Source organism: Balaenoptera musculus, chromosome 5 (assembly GCF_009873245.2).
Source record: "Balaenoptera musculus isolate JJ_BM4_2016_0621 chromosome 5, mBalMus1.pri.v3, whole genome shotgun sequence".
Lineage (NCBI taxonomy): Eukaryota > Metazoa > Chordata > Mammalia > Artiodactyla > Balaenopteridae > Balaenoptera > Balaenoptera musculus.
In genome coordinates this window covers 5,753,480-5,769,707 of record NC_045789.1, presented here as the reverse complement: position 1 = coordinate 5,769,707, position 16,228 = coordinate 5,753,480, and the positions used below count along the sequence as shown (strand labels likewise).

Genomic DNA, 16,228 nt, shown 5'->3' with positions numbered 1-16,228 from the left:
ACATTGATAAACCCAATATTTAGGAGGCTAGATACACTGTATTATGATTGTGATATCCCTTATTTTCCAGACATTTTATAATTAAATTGCCACCAACAAAATATGTTTGAGGGAATGTATGTACATAGTGTGTGTGCGTGAGTGTGTGCATTGAAGGCCTGGGGGAGAGAGCTAGTGTGTTCATGGGTATGCATGCATCAGAATGGCATAGAAGAGATTTGTTACAAGACTGTGGTGGGCCAGCTCCACTGAAAGTGTTCTATTCCCAATTTCCATGAATTTACAATCTATATTACTGAATAGCTCTAATAAATATACGAACATTTAATATTTCATATTTTTACCACCTAGCACATGGAAATGTTAAACAAATATATATTGAACATGAATACTCTACTGCAAATTAGCAATTCACAAATTTTGTTTGTTGGTATTTGTCTGGGAAACAATTATTATTTACATCGAGGAGAAGGGAAGAGTTCTGAGAAGGAATTTAAACTAGGCTGCCTTCTAAAATTAATAAGCTTTATGTATGTTTGCCACCAAAATTTATATTTATATATGCTTCCTTTCCATCCATTGACTGTTTTCACTGTTAGGATCTATTGACCTTTAGTCATGAGTTTAAAATTACATACGTTTACTTGAACTTGTATAGCACTGCTGTGTATATACATAAAGCCACCTTTGGTGAATGATGACATCAATTTACTTCAAGAACAATTGTGGGTCATATGAACCGGGAGGAAGATTACTTCATCTAGGACACATCACTTCTGGTTACTATAGACTTCGTTGTATCAGTTGTTAATTTTTAAATTTTAAGTTAATTGATTCATTGTGGGCTTTATTCAATATGCCTGGAAAACTCTTCCATAAATTTGATTTGTCTTACATCCCATGACAGAAGTTACTTTTTGCAGCACATGATCAACCTAAACACAGTTTGAGTGTGCTTCATTATAAACTTTTGGCAAAGAAAAATAAATAAATAAAAATACCTTTTCTCCCTCCTAACTTTAAAGAGGTGAAGTCTATATTCTCTTAGCCTATGCCACCAATTCAACCAAAGGAAACATTATGTTTGAAACAAAGGGGTCTTCTTAAGAAGACAACAGCTTTCTAATATTATCATGTTAATTATCTAGGTAGCATGGGCTTACCATAGCTTTTAATTAATGGCCAAATGCAAACTGAGTCACATGGGGCTGAGGAAAAACCATAGCGACCCAGAAATCTTTTCTTCATTACTCTTGTATTAAAGGAGGGAAGACTCTTGCATTTTCCACCCTTGATGACCCCTACTTCCCTCATGTATTGATAGTATACACTGGTTATTATCATGTGTATTCCAGTGAAAGATTAAGTGAGACAGAGAGACAATCTGTTTACTTTTCTAAGGAACCAATTTAATTCTAGCTGCACCTGTTTCATTCTACACCCCTCTGTGTGAAGGGAAGCCTGTGGGATTCCTAATATTGACCAAAGAGCATATAAGGAGTCTCATTATTCTAATATCATACATATGCAATTAAAAAAAAAAAAGGGTATCCATGGGTATTACCTGTATAGGCTTCATGCCTTTTCCTTAAAGTGATTTAAGCTTTATAACATGGAATTGGAGGACAATTCACTGATAATCTGATGATTATAACTCAGTGCTGTTATGATGGACATGATGCACTCAGGATTCAGGTGGTTTCTTCTCTTCCCAGAGAGCATGTGCTTCACAGCCAGAAGGAAGAAACAAGATAAATTATGCTTGAAGTTGTCATAGCCAGATATTTAGTTTTAGTGTTTGATCATAAGACATACATTTTTATGATATAGCCATCATCAGATGTTAATAAATATCATACCAAAATCCAAATACTAGATAAGAAACATTCTTAATAATATCTTCTAGAGTGATAACATTCTGCCCATTTAAATTCTGCACAGGCTGCTGTGCATTGATGTTATTTGGTTATATCTTAGTTTGCTTAAATATTTTAGGACTGACCACCACATCTCATTTTAAAAATTACTGCTCCCAACTTGACTTAATTTTACCCTGGCTTAGCTATGTTCCACTCATTTTGTTGTATTTTGTTTAATATTTAAGAAATCATATCTTACAATCATGTGTTTCTTCTGAATCCATACTTCTGTCCAGATTGTCTTTGCTAATCTTTACATACTGTCTGAAAGGATCTGTTTGCCCATTTCTACTATTGAGCTGGATTTCACGTAGTCTATTTATGTAATAAAGATAGCACTTTGGGATTCTTCCAAGAAATGGTGTGGTATGAAGTAAAACATGAATCATTTGCTTTGATTTAGCTTTGATACATAGCCAAATATATATTTCTTATTTTAAGACAAGACCACTTTGTCAGAAAACCTTTTGGAAGAATATTAAAATTGAGATATACCAAGAGATTGGCACTTCTTCTATTATGGACAAGACCGAGATTGGCACTTCTTCTATTATGGACAAGACCTAAGTTTTCATAATGTAAGAATGGTTCTCAAAAGTATCATGCAGACAGGGTAAAAAAATTTTCTGATCTCTTAAGACTTATCGCATAATTAAATAATTATAGTTTTCTTCTTAACATTTCCTCATTTAAAAATTAACATTTAAAATATAAAGTAATAGTTTGTAAAATAAAATTGTGGATAATACATATTGCTTAGTGAACAATGCAATATTTTAGTGATAGAAACAATTTGGAACAGTTATTACTTTGAAAATCCTAAATTATACATATATGTGTATACACACACACACACACACACACACACACACACACTTACACTGACAAAGTTCTAATACATGTTTAGGAATAAATGAGGTAGTTTATCCCTTTTACCTTCCTACGTTACAAGTCTGTTCCTACTCTTCCCAGTCCATAAAATTAAATTAATCATTAATTTAACTTCTGTAAATGCAGGCTTCTTAAACATTTACCATTTGTAAAATTTTTAAGGATATTTCATTGGTAATTTATAATTACATACAATTGTACAAATAGAGAATTGAGTGTTAAGAAAATAATAAAATAAAATACGATATCGGTGAGTGCTAAGCCTATTTGACTATAGTTAAAATAAGTCACTATATATTTACAGTGGCAAAACTCAGTTAAGATTTCAAAAACACCAAGCTGTTTTACTCAACTAACCTCACAAAAAACAGTGCATTTAAAATCTACGCTATCTCCACAAATTTCTGACAAGCCATCCTACTTCACCACTCAGCAGACTTTTCTTCTATTACATAAAGAAAATATCATCACAGATTGAACATGTTTAATTCATCATATCAAACCTACAAAACTCCTGCATTTATAACCGTGCCTTCCTATGCCCACCGGTTACATTAGAGCAACTGGTTGTCTTTCTAACTAAATTTTGTCCCCACTTATGTTCTGTATCACATCTACTTTTTCAATAACCTTATAAAATTAGTCTAATCATCTCTCCCTTTTATGTTAATCCTCTCCATTTCTACTATGTATCTCCTATCATTTAGACTTTCTCAATTCTCACTTATGTAAATAATATATTATAAATTTATACAAAATAAAACAAAAAGACAAGTGAGCAAAACAAACACTATACCTCTGTGGACCTCCCTTCACTCTTCAGCTACACACCATCCTAGACCTTTCTTTCCCAGCTGTGTTTCACTCATTCCATTTTTACCACTTCATGTATTTCTCAATTACCCTCTCCTTCAATGAATAACTTCAGTTTTACTTCCAAGCCCAAACAACATCAAAAATGTGCTTATTTTTAAATCAGTGATTCCATATATGTCAGTTCATCTGAAGGGCATTGCCTTAGATCTAATTTTGCTAAAGCAGTCATAATAATTCTATACTATTGAAAATTTCCCACTTACATAATATATTCCCTAGTATTCCATGATTCCATGCTCTCCTGTTTGTTCTCCTATAATTTGTCTATCCTTCCATTCTCTTTTGTTGGTTAATTCGACTTTATATTTTTCATATATTGTTTACAATATTCAGTTCTAGATGATTCAACTCTATTATATGTCCTCCAGATGCAGTACTGATGATTTATACATAGGCTGGTGATTTCTAAATTTATGCAGCTTGTTAAAATATCTCCCATAAGTTCCAGGTATTTTGACCATCATCCTACTTTGCATCCTCAGAGTGATATTCAAAGTAAAATCAGAATCAAATGTCAAACCCCTGAAAATATCAGGCTCTTTACTCTTAAGAGACAGAGAAGGATTACTTTAAGTGTCCAAACAACAAGGAAGATGGAGAGATGAAGAAGATGAGAAAGATGATCAAAGAAGTCAGGGAAGATCAGAAGTTTAGTTTTAGACATGATAGGTAGGCTGTTATTAGATAATCAAGTAGAGATGTCAAAAATAAAGCTGAGTCCTCAAGTCCATTCTCTACAACTGCGTCTTTATTCCTGTCCTGCCCCTAGGTTCTTCATAAACATTTCTTTTTTTCTTTTTAGATTCCACGGGGAGGGGGAAGGGTAAGCTGGGACGAAGTGAGAGAGTTGCATGGACTTATATATACTACCAAATGTAAAATAGGTAGCTAGTGGGAAGCAGCTGCATAGTACAGGGAGATCAGCTCAGTGCTTTGTGACCACCTAAAGGGGTGGGATAGGGAGGGTGGGAGGGAGATGCAAGAGGGAGGAGATATGGGGATATATGTATATGTATAGCTGATTCACTTTGTTATAAAGCAGAAGCTGGCACACCATTGTAAAACAATTATACTCCAATAAAGATGTTAAAAAAATAAATAAGTAAAGCTGAATCTTTGAATCTGAAGTACAATATTGAGGATTAGCTAGTGATATAAATTGAGAGTCCTTAGGAAAACATGGCACTTAAAGCCAGAAGAGTAGAAAAGATCACCAAAAGAATGAGGTGTATAGAGGAAAGATAAGGGCTCAGTGTCTAGGAAACTAGTAGTTAGAAATTGAGGAGACAAGAAGGGATCAGGACAGGAGATAGAACAGGGGTAGCCAGACAAGAGAAAAATGAACAAAGTGGGACAGTACCAGAAGGCAAGCCAAGAAGGGATAAAAGTGTTTCTTATTTGGCCATCTTCCTTATCTTAGAGGTAATGCCATTCTTCTACTGGCCTTGACACTTGAGATCACCCTTTTAAGCACTGTATCTCACACCCAACACTTATTCTATCAACAAACCTCTCCAGCTCTAACTGATATTCCAACTCCACTGGCACCACACCTTTCTGAGCCATTATCACCTCCCACCAGGATTCCTGCAATACCTTCTCTACTGGTCCCTCTAATTTTGTCCTTCCCTTGTTCAAACTATTCTCAATAGCCAGAATGATTCTACTGAAATGTAACTCAGATAATGTTAGTCCTCTGAGAAGAAACTCTCAATGTTTTTTTCAGCTCTCTCAGTGCAAAAACCAAAGAAATAACCAGGGACCGCAGTGCTAGTCTCTCTGCCCCTGTTGCCTCCTTGATTGAACTTCCTACAAAACTCCCCTCACTCAGCCTGCCCTGTTACACAGGTCTCCTTGGTATTTTTGACAATGCCAAGACCTCCTGTATCTCAGGAAGTTTGCAGTTGTTTTTCTCTCCTAAAACATGTTTTCCCCAGTTATATCATCTCATCTCACTCAGAATTCTATTCAAAAATTATTTATCATTATACACCTGTGTAAAATTCCAGTCATTCACTACAAAATAACTCCTTTTAGGGTATTTCTTTTTCTAAATATAATTTATTACCATTTATGTAATAATTAGGTTCCAACGGGACATAATTTTTTGTTGGTTTTTTCATCCTTCATAGTCTTATCACTTGGAGCAGTGTCTGGCACATAGAAGTGATCTATGCAAATTTGTTGAGAGAATGAATGATTAAATGAATGAAAAAATGGCAAAAGATGAGGAGAGAGAGAGACACAGATTTTTCTCTTCCTCAGTACCCACTTGGAAAATTTAAACCAGCTTGACCTAAAATTATGTAAAAATAATGTACTTTTAAAGCAAGTAATTTATATTTATTTATATAATATACATAAATTTGTATTTCATATTTAAATTTTAGTTTAAATGAACAACAAACACTCTAAATTAAAAATACATCAGAACTGAAAAAAAATCAATTAATTAACAAAGGACAGGACATAATTTAATCACAAAGCCTGGATGGGTTAGAATAAGAGACAAAGTTTTAGTCTAATAGAATTATACATAGGGTTGGCTGTTTCAGTAAATATACATTTGTCAATATGCATTTTTATTATCATAATCTGACTCTGGGATGAGTGCTTGCCGCAAAATAAGTTCTTTATATTTTTTAATGTGTTTATAAATTTTACCAAAATTTATTAGCATTCATACAATTCTGCAGTTCTCTGTGTATGTGTGAGACATTTTGTTAGAAACATGTTTCAAAATTATTTTTAGTTTGAGACCCTGAAACTTTTAGACAGAGTAAACTGTGCTTGAATATGAATTGAGAAATTATAGAGTGCACAATTTCTACTTAAAAACTTGAAAGCAAGCTAATTCTTCTGGGGTTGCCTGGTAACTAATAAGGAGTATATCAAATTGAAAGACAGGTCTGACTGAAGCAGCTTTGAATAAATAATAGAATTGTTGTCAACTTTAGCCTCAGAGAAGCGAGACAGGGGTGAATTCTAAGCTAAACTGAGGGAAAGACTGTTGAAACATGTCTTGTGTTTTTTTTTAATTTTTAGTGAATTATCCACTATTTGCCTTTAAACCTTTTTTCTCACCAGAATTTTATGATTAACATAGAGACATTGAAAGCAAATTCTGAAGACATCATTGGAATTAAATGGAATGAACCAAGACCTTTTTAGGGCATAATAATTTATTTATTATTTATTAGGCATTTATTTATAAATCCATATTCTTACAATGCATTGGTTTCTTAGAAACATTTATGTCCACTAAGAATGATTACTGCTTTGATAAAAGATTTGACATAAGTATTTTTTAAGTTGAGAATTGTGTTACAGTAACTCCTGGGTATATGTACAAGAAAATATTTTGACAAGTCTTTATTTATAGTGATATTTTATATCAGCCTGTTGATAAAATACTTACAAATTTTGAACTATTTTTGTTTTACTTCCAGCAGGAAAAAAGTCAAGAACGTTCAAGAATCAAAGGTAAGGAGTGACTATTTTACGATCATTGTTTTATACATTTGTGTAAGTATAGGAGAAGGAAAAAAAAAAAGACCTTGCTACTTTGAAATTATAGTTAAAAATGAGAAAACAATGGGACTTCAAAATCTTCAACATGATTTTAAAACCATTGTGAACCCTTTGGGAATTCCCCAAGGCCATTGAAGATTCTCTATCAAGATTTCCTTTCTTCAATAGTGCTTTTGGAAACTTCGACACAATTTTCTGTTTATTCCCTGAGTTGTTCTTATTGAATTCCTCCACCAACCATTGTCCATGCACTTGAGGACTCAGGGAAGGGGAAGGGTGAGCTGGAGAGAAGTGAGAGAGTGACATGGACTTGTATATACTACCAAGTGTAAAATAGATAGCTAGTGGGAAGCAGCCGCATAGCACAGGGAGATCAGCTCAGTGCTTTGTGACCACCTAGAGGGGTGGGATAGGGAGGGTGGGAGGGAGATTCAAGAGGGAGGAGATATGTGGATATATGTGTATGTATAGCTGATTCACTTTGTTATAAGGCAGAAACTAATACATGATTGTAAAGCAATTATACTCCAATAAAGATGTTTAAAAATAAATAAATAAACTAGAAGGAAGAAAATTTAAAAAAAAAAGAGTTGGTGTTCTGTCACATCTATGATTTAGCAGATGAACCTTTTCAAAATATGTTTTGTAGAGACTGAACTATTTAGTCACTGCTATCTCACTTTATATTCTCTGAAAAAGCAAGAAAATATGTATTTATATATTAAAAGTTGGTGATAGCTTTTTGTATGGCATAGTCAATCCTAGTCAGGCACAGGAAGGTTCTTTACACCATAAAGACAATCTTAAACTTTGAAATGCACTCACTGAGATAATAAATTACCCTAAGTAGATTGTAATCCTTCAACAAAATGTTTCCATTAGTGTGTGCTCCTGCTCATCATGATAGAACTTCACAGATTTTTCCAGGGTTAATCCTTCTGATCTCTCCATTCTTATTCTATGTTTTGGGCATCCTTGCCCACCTATCCCTTCCCCAAGGTGTAGTAGTCCCAAGCCTGACAATGGAGCAAAGCACAATTGCCTTGTTTTGTTTTGTTTTGTTTTTAATTTATTTTATTGAAGTATAGTTGATTGACTATGTTGTGTTAATTCCTGCTGTACAGCAAAGTGATTCAGTTTTATATACATATACATATATATATATATATATATATATATATGTACATTCTTTTTCATTTTCTTTTCCATATAGTTTATCACAGGATATTGAGTATATTTCCCTGTGCTACACTTTAGGAACTTGCTGTTTATCTATTTTGTATGTAGTAGTTTCTATCTGCTAATCCCAAATTCCTGATTTATCCCTTTGCCCACCCCTCTCCCCCTTGGCAACCACAAGTCTGTTCTCTGTGAGTCTGTTTCTTGTTCATAGATAGGTTCATTTTTGCCGTATTTTAGATTCCACATATAAGTGATACCATATGGTATTTTTCTTTCTCTATCTGACTTATTTCACTTACTATGATAATCTCCAGGTCCATCCATGTTGCTGCAAATTGCATTATTCTTTTTATGGCTGAGTAATATTCCATTATATATATATTCCATTATATATATATATATATCTCACATGTTCTTTATCCATTCATCTGTCGATGAACATTTAGGTTGTTTTCATGTCTTGGCCATTGTAATAGTGCTGCTATTAACATAGGAGTGCATGTATTGTTTTGAATTACAGCTTTGTCCGGATATATGCCCAACCATGGGATTGCCGGATAATACAGCAGCTCTATTTTTAGTTTTTTGAGGAACCTCCACACTATTCTTCATAGTGGCTGCACCAATTTACATCCCCACCAACAGTATAGCAGGATTCCCTTTTCTCCACACCCTCTCCAGCATTTGTTGTTTGTAGTCTTTTTAATGATTTCCATTCTGACCCGTGTTTGGTGGTATCTCATTGTAGCTTTGATTTGCATTTCTCTAATTATTAGCGATGTTGAGCATTTTTCTTGTGCCTGTTGACAATTGTCCTGTTTGATTCCATGCTTTTGGCATAGGAAAATTTTTTTAGCGTTTTTTGGAGTTATACACAAATAAATTTTAAAATATAACTGTGGAGAAAGCTACAAAGATTACATGTATTCCTGAAATGATGAAAGGATTGTTACACTTTTGAGGGTGGCTAGGTTGATGACAGCAGTTTTGCTTACTTAAGTCCAGATATAATCTTCTCTGCACATTTTCACACAACTGACTGACACAAATTTTTCCTTGTTTGGTCATCTGTAAGCATCTATATTACTGAAGAATATGAAAAGACATACTTTTTAAAATATTGCTTGGTATATTTTATTCAAATGAATTATGTAAAACTGCCCTTTGAGGGATTCCCAAACTATGTTCTTTTTCATCAAACTGAAGTATGTCTTGTTATTTTATATATGAAATTATTACATTTATTTTTCCTCAAAATACTCATATTAACTCAAAGTTTTGTACTTTTGTGTTGCAAAAGGGAATTTCTATTCTAAGAGGTGAAGTGTGATGTTCATTTAAATGATATTTGCATTTTAAGCATACTGAGTGCACATCTTCCTTCTTACGGAGGGGCCCAGTGTTTCAGAATAATCTTAAATCATATTTATAATTCTGTTATAGTTGAAATAAGTTAAGTATAGCTTTCTTTTTGATGCTTTATTGCCTTGCAGTACATAAATTATATCATCTGAAATAGTAGAAATTAGTTTTTTTCCAGCTATTGACTGGGAACATGTTTTCTTTTTATAATGTAATAAAATTTTCAAGATGATGCTTGCCACTTCTTTCATTGTTATTGGCTGACACATGGTTCAGAACCTTGACATAATGTCTGCTAGACTACTGAATTTTAAGTAGATATAGGGTTATATCAGGACTTGTTGCCTAGCTCTGCTTAGAGGAACTCTACATTTTTTCTTGAATACTTATGGGAATCATCTTACAATATTATCTTACTGGAACTTATGAATGGTCATTTAAATATTTTTAAATCTATATTAAGCAGAAGAAAATTGTCATAGAAGCAATAGCTTACTCATTATTAAATAACAAAAATTCTGAATAGTAAATACATTTCTTGGTCACTAATAGTTGAAGTGTGAGCTATGGCCTCATTTGATCTTAGCAAACAATTCTCAGCTAGTAATTCTCTGACTTCCTGACTAATTGGTAACCTTATTTGCCAGAACCCGTTTATTACATTGTCAAGAATGTATACACAGAGTCTTCATCTTCTAATTTCTTGCATTCGGCTCCGGTTTCTGCTTGAAGCAACAATCCCAACCTCATGATATCAGTGACCTGAAATTACATTAATTCACAAAGCACTACAATGAGAACCAATCTCTCATTTTTCTGTGTACATAGAGACATACATTGAAATGTTTGGAAACTTGCAATTCTATCTCTAATTGATTATTTGACACTCACATGCTCTTATTCTAATATTATTTTGGAATGTTATACAAATCCATATTTTACATATTCTAAAATTATATCTATATGGAATTCAACCGACAAGATGAATTTCGGTTCAATAGTTAGTATGGATTCTCAACTAATTTTCATCTTTATATTGCCTGTTGTTAAATGAGACAAAGACCAACCTCTATTTAGTACACAATTTTGAGGTTTACAATTAAGATGTCCTTCCTTAAAGTTACATTAAAGATTATAGCAGAGAAATAAAGACAGTTACACAGGTTTGAAAGAAAGATCAACTATTCAGGAAACCATCTTTCACACTGTTCTCCAGTGACATTACAGCTAAATTAAACAGAGCACATTATGTGTTTAAAACCCATTGAAAATTGTATAAATATTATCAAGAAATAATTTCTACTGTAAGGATCACAACAAATCAATTATCATCTGCCAATATTTCTCAGGTAAGTATTTTAATTTGTGACTGGTTTATTTGTGTCTATTTTAGAGCATCTCTCTAGAGTTCTTAGTGATAAAACAGTAACAGTTTTGGAGGAAAATTTAAATAAGCCATGCTTGACAAATAGCTTAAAAATTCTGTCAAGTTTTTACTACTCCAAAATAGAGTGAAGTTTTACTACAATCAGAAGGATGAAATCACTGTGGAAAGTTTGCACGTGGTTATGCTGTAGCATGCTCCTCAGTACTGACTTCACCCTCTTCTGTCAATAAAAGAATGTCCATTCACCAAAGAGATTCGATTGCTTTTAACACACAGTTTCCCCCCTCCTCTCTCCTCAAGTGGATATTCTTGGCTCTTCCCATTCAGAAGGGTTAAAAATAAAGTATGTTCCCCTTTCATTACTAGTTATATTTTTGTTAAGACTCTACATTTGGGGGAGACTGAGGACTAAAGTCCGTTCCCTAATAATCGTTTACATGTTATATTATTATCTTCTCTGTTTTGTTAAATATCTAATTGATGTCAGACACTGTGCTTTTTACATATATTATCTCATTTTAATAGTCAAACATGCATTATTAGTTAAGATTTAGAATCCAAATATGCCTGCATTTTGAGAAATCACATCCAAAGTAAATAATTCAGATCAATATTATCATTCTCATTCTATTTTAAAAGGGATCATAGTTTATTTACCCAATCACCAACTTATGTTAGGTAAATTCAACATACTGTTATTAGCAATGTTTTTTACATTTTCATGGATTTGATACATATGAATTTTATTACTTATGCATTATTTTTCTTTAACATCATGGTCACAAATATTTTCCTGCTAATTTATATAAAATCTGCTCAGTGCTTTGTAGCTTTAAGAAAAAAATAGATAATGGTAAATGCAACATAGTAATATTCTAAGGGACATATGTAAGAATTATACAAGCTTGTTCACTAAATACTTATGATCTTTTACAAGTGACTTAACCCCTCCGGAAGCAGTTTCTCTTTTATGGTAAATATTAGCGAAACATACCTTGTGATATCAAAAGTCCTTTACGTGTCTGAAACTCTAAGGCTTATACTTCTATAAGGACATTGGACAATGCTATTATTACAAGCACTTATGATGCAAAAGTCTATGACTCAATAGGTTCTAAATGGCAAATATTATGTCATACACATTTGTGTATATGAAAAAAGTAAGCTGCACAATTGCTCTTCCTAAGGTACATAACTTCTTACATACATTGAGCAATAACAGAAAACATTATGTCAAGACCATACTTGATTGAATTAAAAGAGTGTGTTTGGGACAGTAAATGCTATTAAAGAACTATGAAGCCTGCAGTCTTTATACACATAAATGCACATACAAGCTACATTCTATTTATTTTTAAACACTCATGGGTTCAGATTCTCCTTTATTTCCTTCATCACAAAATTGGTAACTTAGAACACTAAAAATAATCTGATATATACAGGAATTATATCTCAGTCAGGCTGAAGGGGCATTGCTATGAGATTGGAATGCTAAACTCCTCATTTGGGCTGCCTGAATATTCAGAGCTCCTTCATTAGAATAATTTCACAGAGTTCCTGCGGTCAGCTCTCTTCTTCAAGCTCAGGTAGCTAGTCAGGAACAGTGAGTGGATAGAAATTGACCTTCAAATACTTATTCATAAAGGCCATTGGATATATTACATTAACAAATGAAAATATCATGTAAAACTGAAAGACAGTCATTCATGTATATGAGCCCTTTATGAGACTGTTTTGTCTAATTATTTCATTTCTTTATGTTTAGGAAACAAAATATAGCCAGCACAATTAGTAATACCTGAAATGGAGACTCTTACCATTAACTGAAATACAGAGTCACTATATATTTTTTAAATAGATCTTTATTAATAATTGCTTCACAATACTGTGTTAATTTCTGTTGCACAACAAAGCAAATCAGCCATATGCATACACATGTACATATCCCCTCCCTCTTGAGCCTCCCTCCCACCCTCCCTATCCCACCCCTCTAGGTCATCGCAAAGCAACAAGCCCATCTCCCTGTGCTATGCTGCTGCTTCCCACCAGCCAACTGTTTTAAATTCCGTAGTGTATATATGTCCATGCCACTCTCTCACTTCACCCCAGCTTTGCCCTCCCACCCCATGTCCTCAAGTCCATTCTCTATGTCCACTTCTTTATTCCTGCCCTGCAACTAGGTTCATCAGTACAATTTTTTTTTTTTTTTTTAGATTCCATATATATATGTTAGCATACGGTATTTGTTTTTCTCTTTCTGACTTACTTTGCTCTGTATGACAGACTCTAGGTCCATCCACCTCACTACAAATAACTCAATTTCATTTCTATTTATGGCTGAGTAATATTCCATTGTATATATGTGCCACATCTTCTTTATCCATTCATCTGTTGATGGACACTTAGGTTGCTTCCATGTCCTGGCTATTGTAAATAGAGCTGCAGTGAACATTGTGGTACATGACTCTTTTTGAATTATGGTTTTCTTAGGGTATATGCCCAGTAGTGGGATTGCTGGGTCATATGGTAGTTCTATTTTTAGTTTTCTAAGGAACCTCCATACTGTTTTCCATACTGGTTGTATCAATTTACATTCCCACCAACAGTGCAAGAGGGTTCCCTTTTCACCACACCCTTTCCAGTATTTATTGTTTCTAGATGTTTTGATAAGTGGCCATTCTGACCGGTGTGAGGTGATATCTCATTGTAGTTTTGATTTGCATTTCTCTAATGATTAGTGATGTTGAGCATCTTTTCATGTGCCTCTTGGCCATCTGTATGTCTTCCTTGGTGAAATGTCTATTTAGGTCTTCCGCCCATTTTTTAACTGGAAAGTAAACCATAAACAAGACAAAAAAGACAACCCTCAAAATGGGAGAAAATATTTGCAAATGAAACAACAGACAAAGGATTAATCTCCCAAATATACAAATAGCTCATGGAGCTCAATATCAGAGTCAGTATATTTTTAATGGATTACAACGTCATACATTATGAATGTTAGGTTCTTTGGTATTCAGTTTAGAAAGCTATTGCTGAGAGAAATAATCATTTGTAGGATTTATGAAAACTGTGGTGTTCTTTCTATCATAGTCAATAGTTATAATCCTTAGAAAGTCCAAGCACCGAAAGACAAGAAAACTCACCTCTAGAATATGTCAACTGAATGATCCATAGGTTTGTTTATTTTTTTGTTTTTGGCAAAGAGCAATGCTGGATAAACCCCAGACAAGTGTACTTATGGCAGACTTGTGATAATAATCTTAAAAAATAAATGCTGTAAAAGAATGTGAAGGAACAATATTTGTTTTGTATACATTTTACGCCATAGCAATTGCATTATAGCAGAACAATTCTCTTTGCACTCTGTTTACTTAAAATGGACTTTTGAAATTAAATGGGGGCAAAATGTATTCTCATAAGTAATTATTGAGTACCTAGCAGCAAAGTGTCAATGTCCTATATGCACAACTTAATAGTGTATGATTGACTAGCAACTCTTTAATTGCTTATATGAGAACCTCAAACATTTCAATCCATTTCATTTTACACTTAACAATATAAATTGATTGTTCAGTGATAAATCAATTAAAAATGTAATTTTCAATTATTATAAACACATTGGCAGTCTTCTCTGATTTCATTAGCTGAAAATTGTTCTATTTCTGATCTTTCACTATTAAACAAAGTGATCATATCTCTTTATGTGAGTGATGTGAGTTTTTGTTTTAAAGTGAATGAGGTTTGGAAACAAAAATGATAACACATAGATGTAAATTCTGGAAGCCATTGTATACATAAGATAATAATTGTTACTTTGACAAACTTTGAAACATATAACAATTTAAGTTCTAATGTATAACTCCATAAAAGAAAAATTAATTAATGGAAATATATTCACTGCAAATAATCTAAATAATGCCCCCAAATGATTTCCTACATAACTTTTTAGTAGTAAAGATTTCAATGTCAGTGATAACTTTTCTCTGTGAATTAAGGTAATATTCATCCTCCATTCTTAAAAAGATTCATTTAAACAGCTTGGTCCAATTTTAGATGCTCTTGATGCATGTCGTCCTGCCCCAGCAGCAGGAAGACAGACATCCACCTCTACCTAATGATGCTATTCTCATCAACAAGAAGAGGTTTCAGAAGTATCTGATTGTGTTTCTCATTTATGCCAAGAAAGGCTCAGTTTATATTATGCCAAACACATCATCTTTCCCCCTCCATTTTGCATACATTCTCTAGCTTTCTAAAAGATATTCATAAATCATCCCATTCAATGGGTCATTTATTTTGGTTTCAGGATGATTAATTTTGCAGCTCACTTTGCCCACCAGGAGGCAGTGCTATCTAAAAGAAATAGAGGTGTAATAGGTTGTTGGGAAAACAACCCAGAATAACTGGATTTAATTTTTCGCTAATAAATAATGATTTCACTCTGCATGGAGTATCAAATGAATATTGTTCAGGCTTTTCTTTACATAGTTTTTTCTTATTATTTTTTACCTGCACAGTAACATCCCAACATGGATCTTCCTTTCAATTACCAATAAATAAAGATATTTTAGACTTTTAACAGAGCTCAGTGATTTCCTAAGTATGTTTTTAAAAAAAATTCCCACACAGTCTCCTGAAATAATTGAACGTCATGTCTCAAGAAACGTCAAGTAATATTAACCAAACTGTGTTTGATGGCTTCATTTATTTAGCTGGAAACAGTAACTTCACTTACTTGCAATGGTTAGCCTTTGTGAAAGAGGGGTTCTTGAAATGGTCATATGAACGTAACATATTTTTCTTTTTTTTTGCAGAAGACACTGTCTTATCCTCTAATGAAAAACTATATGGTTTATCAGTTTTTCCTTTTGGCTTTGCCTCCCCTGGCACTTTAAATATGAAATTTGATTTTACTTAATAAACCATATTTACTTGGATTTTTAAAATATATATTTCTTTTTTTTCCCCAAGGTCTTAACCTAACATTTAATGTAGTAATATTTAAGTATTTTGTAAATTGTTTGGTTTTTTTGAATTATGAAGGATATATATTTTATATAAGAAGGATTTATAACTC

At 33.2% G+C, this 16,228-nt stretch overlaps 1 protein-coding gene across 3 annotated transcripts in view; it reads left to right on the top strand.

The window, feature by feature from the left end:
- The window catches only part of FSTL5 (follistatin like 5), a 768,953-nt gene that overhangs the window by 120,975 nt on the left and 631,750 nt on the right, over positions 1 to 16,228 (top strand). For 2 of the 3 annotated variants that reach the window (XM_036853815.1, XM_036853816.1), the window contains exon 4: positions 7,136 to 7,169. In XM_036853815.1, the coding sequence (XP_036709710.1) occupies positions 7,136 to 7,169 (34 nt within the window). The remainder of the gene's footprint in view (positions 1 to 7,135; positions 7,170 to 16,228) is intronic. The other variant, XM_036853817.1, reaches the window with a different exon arrangement.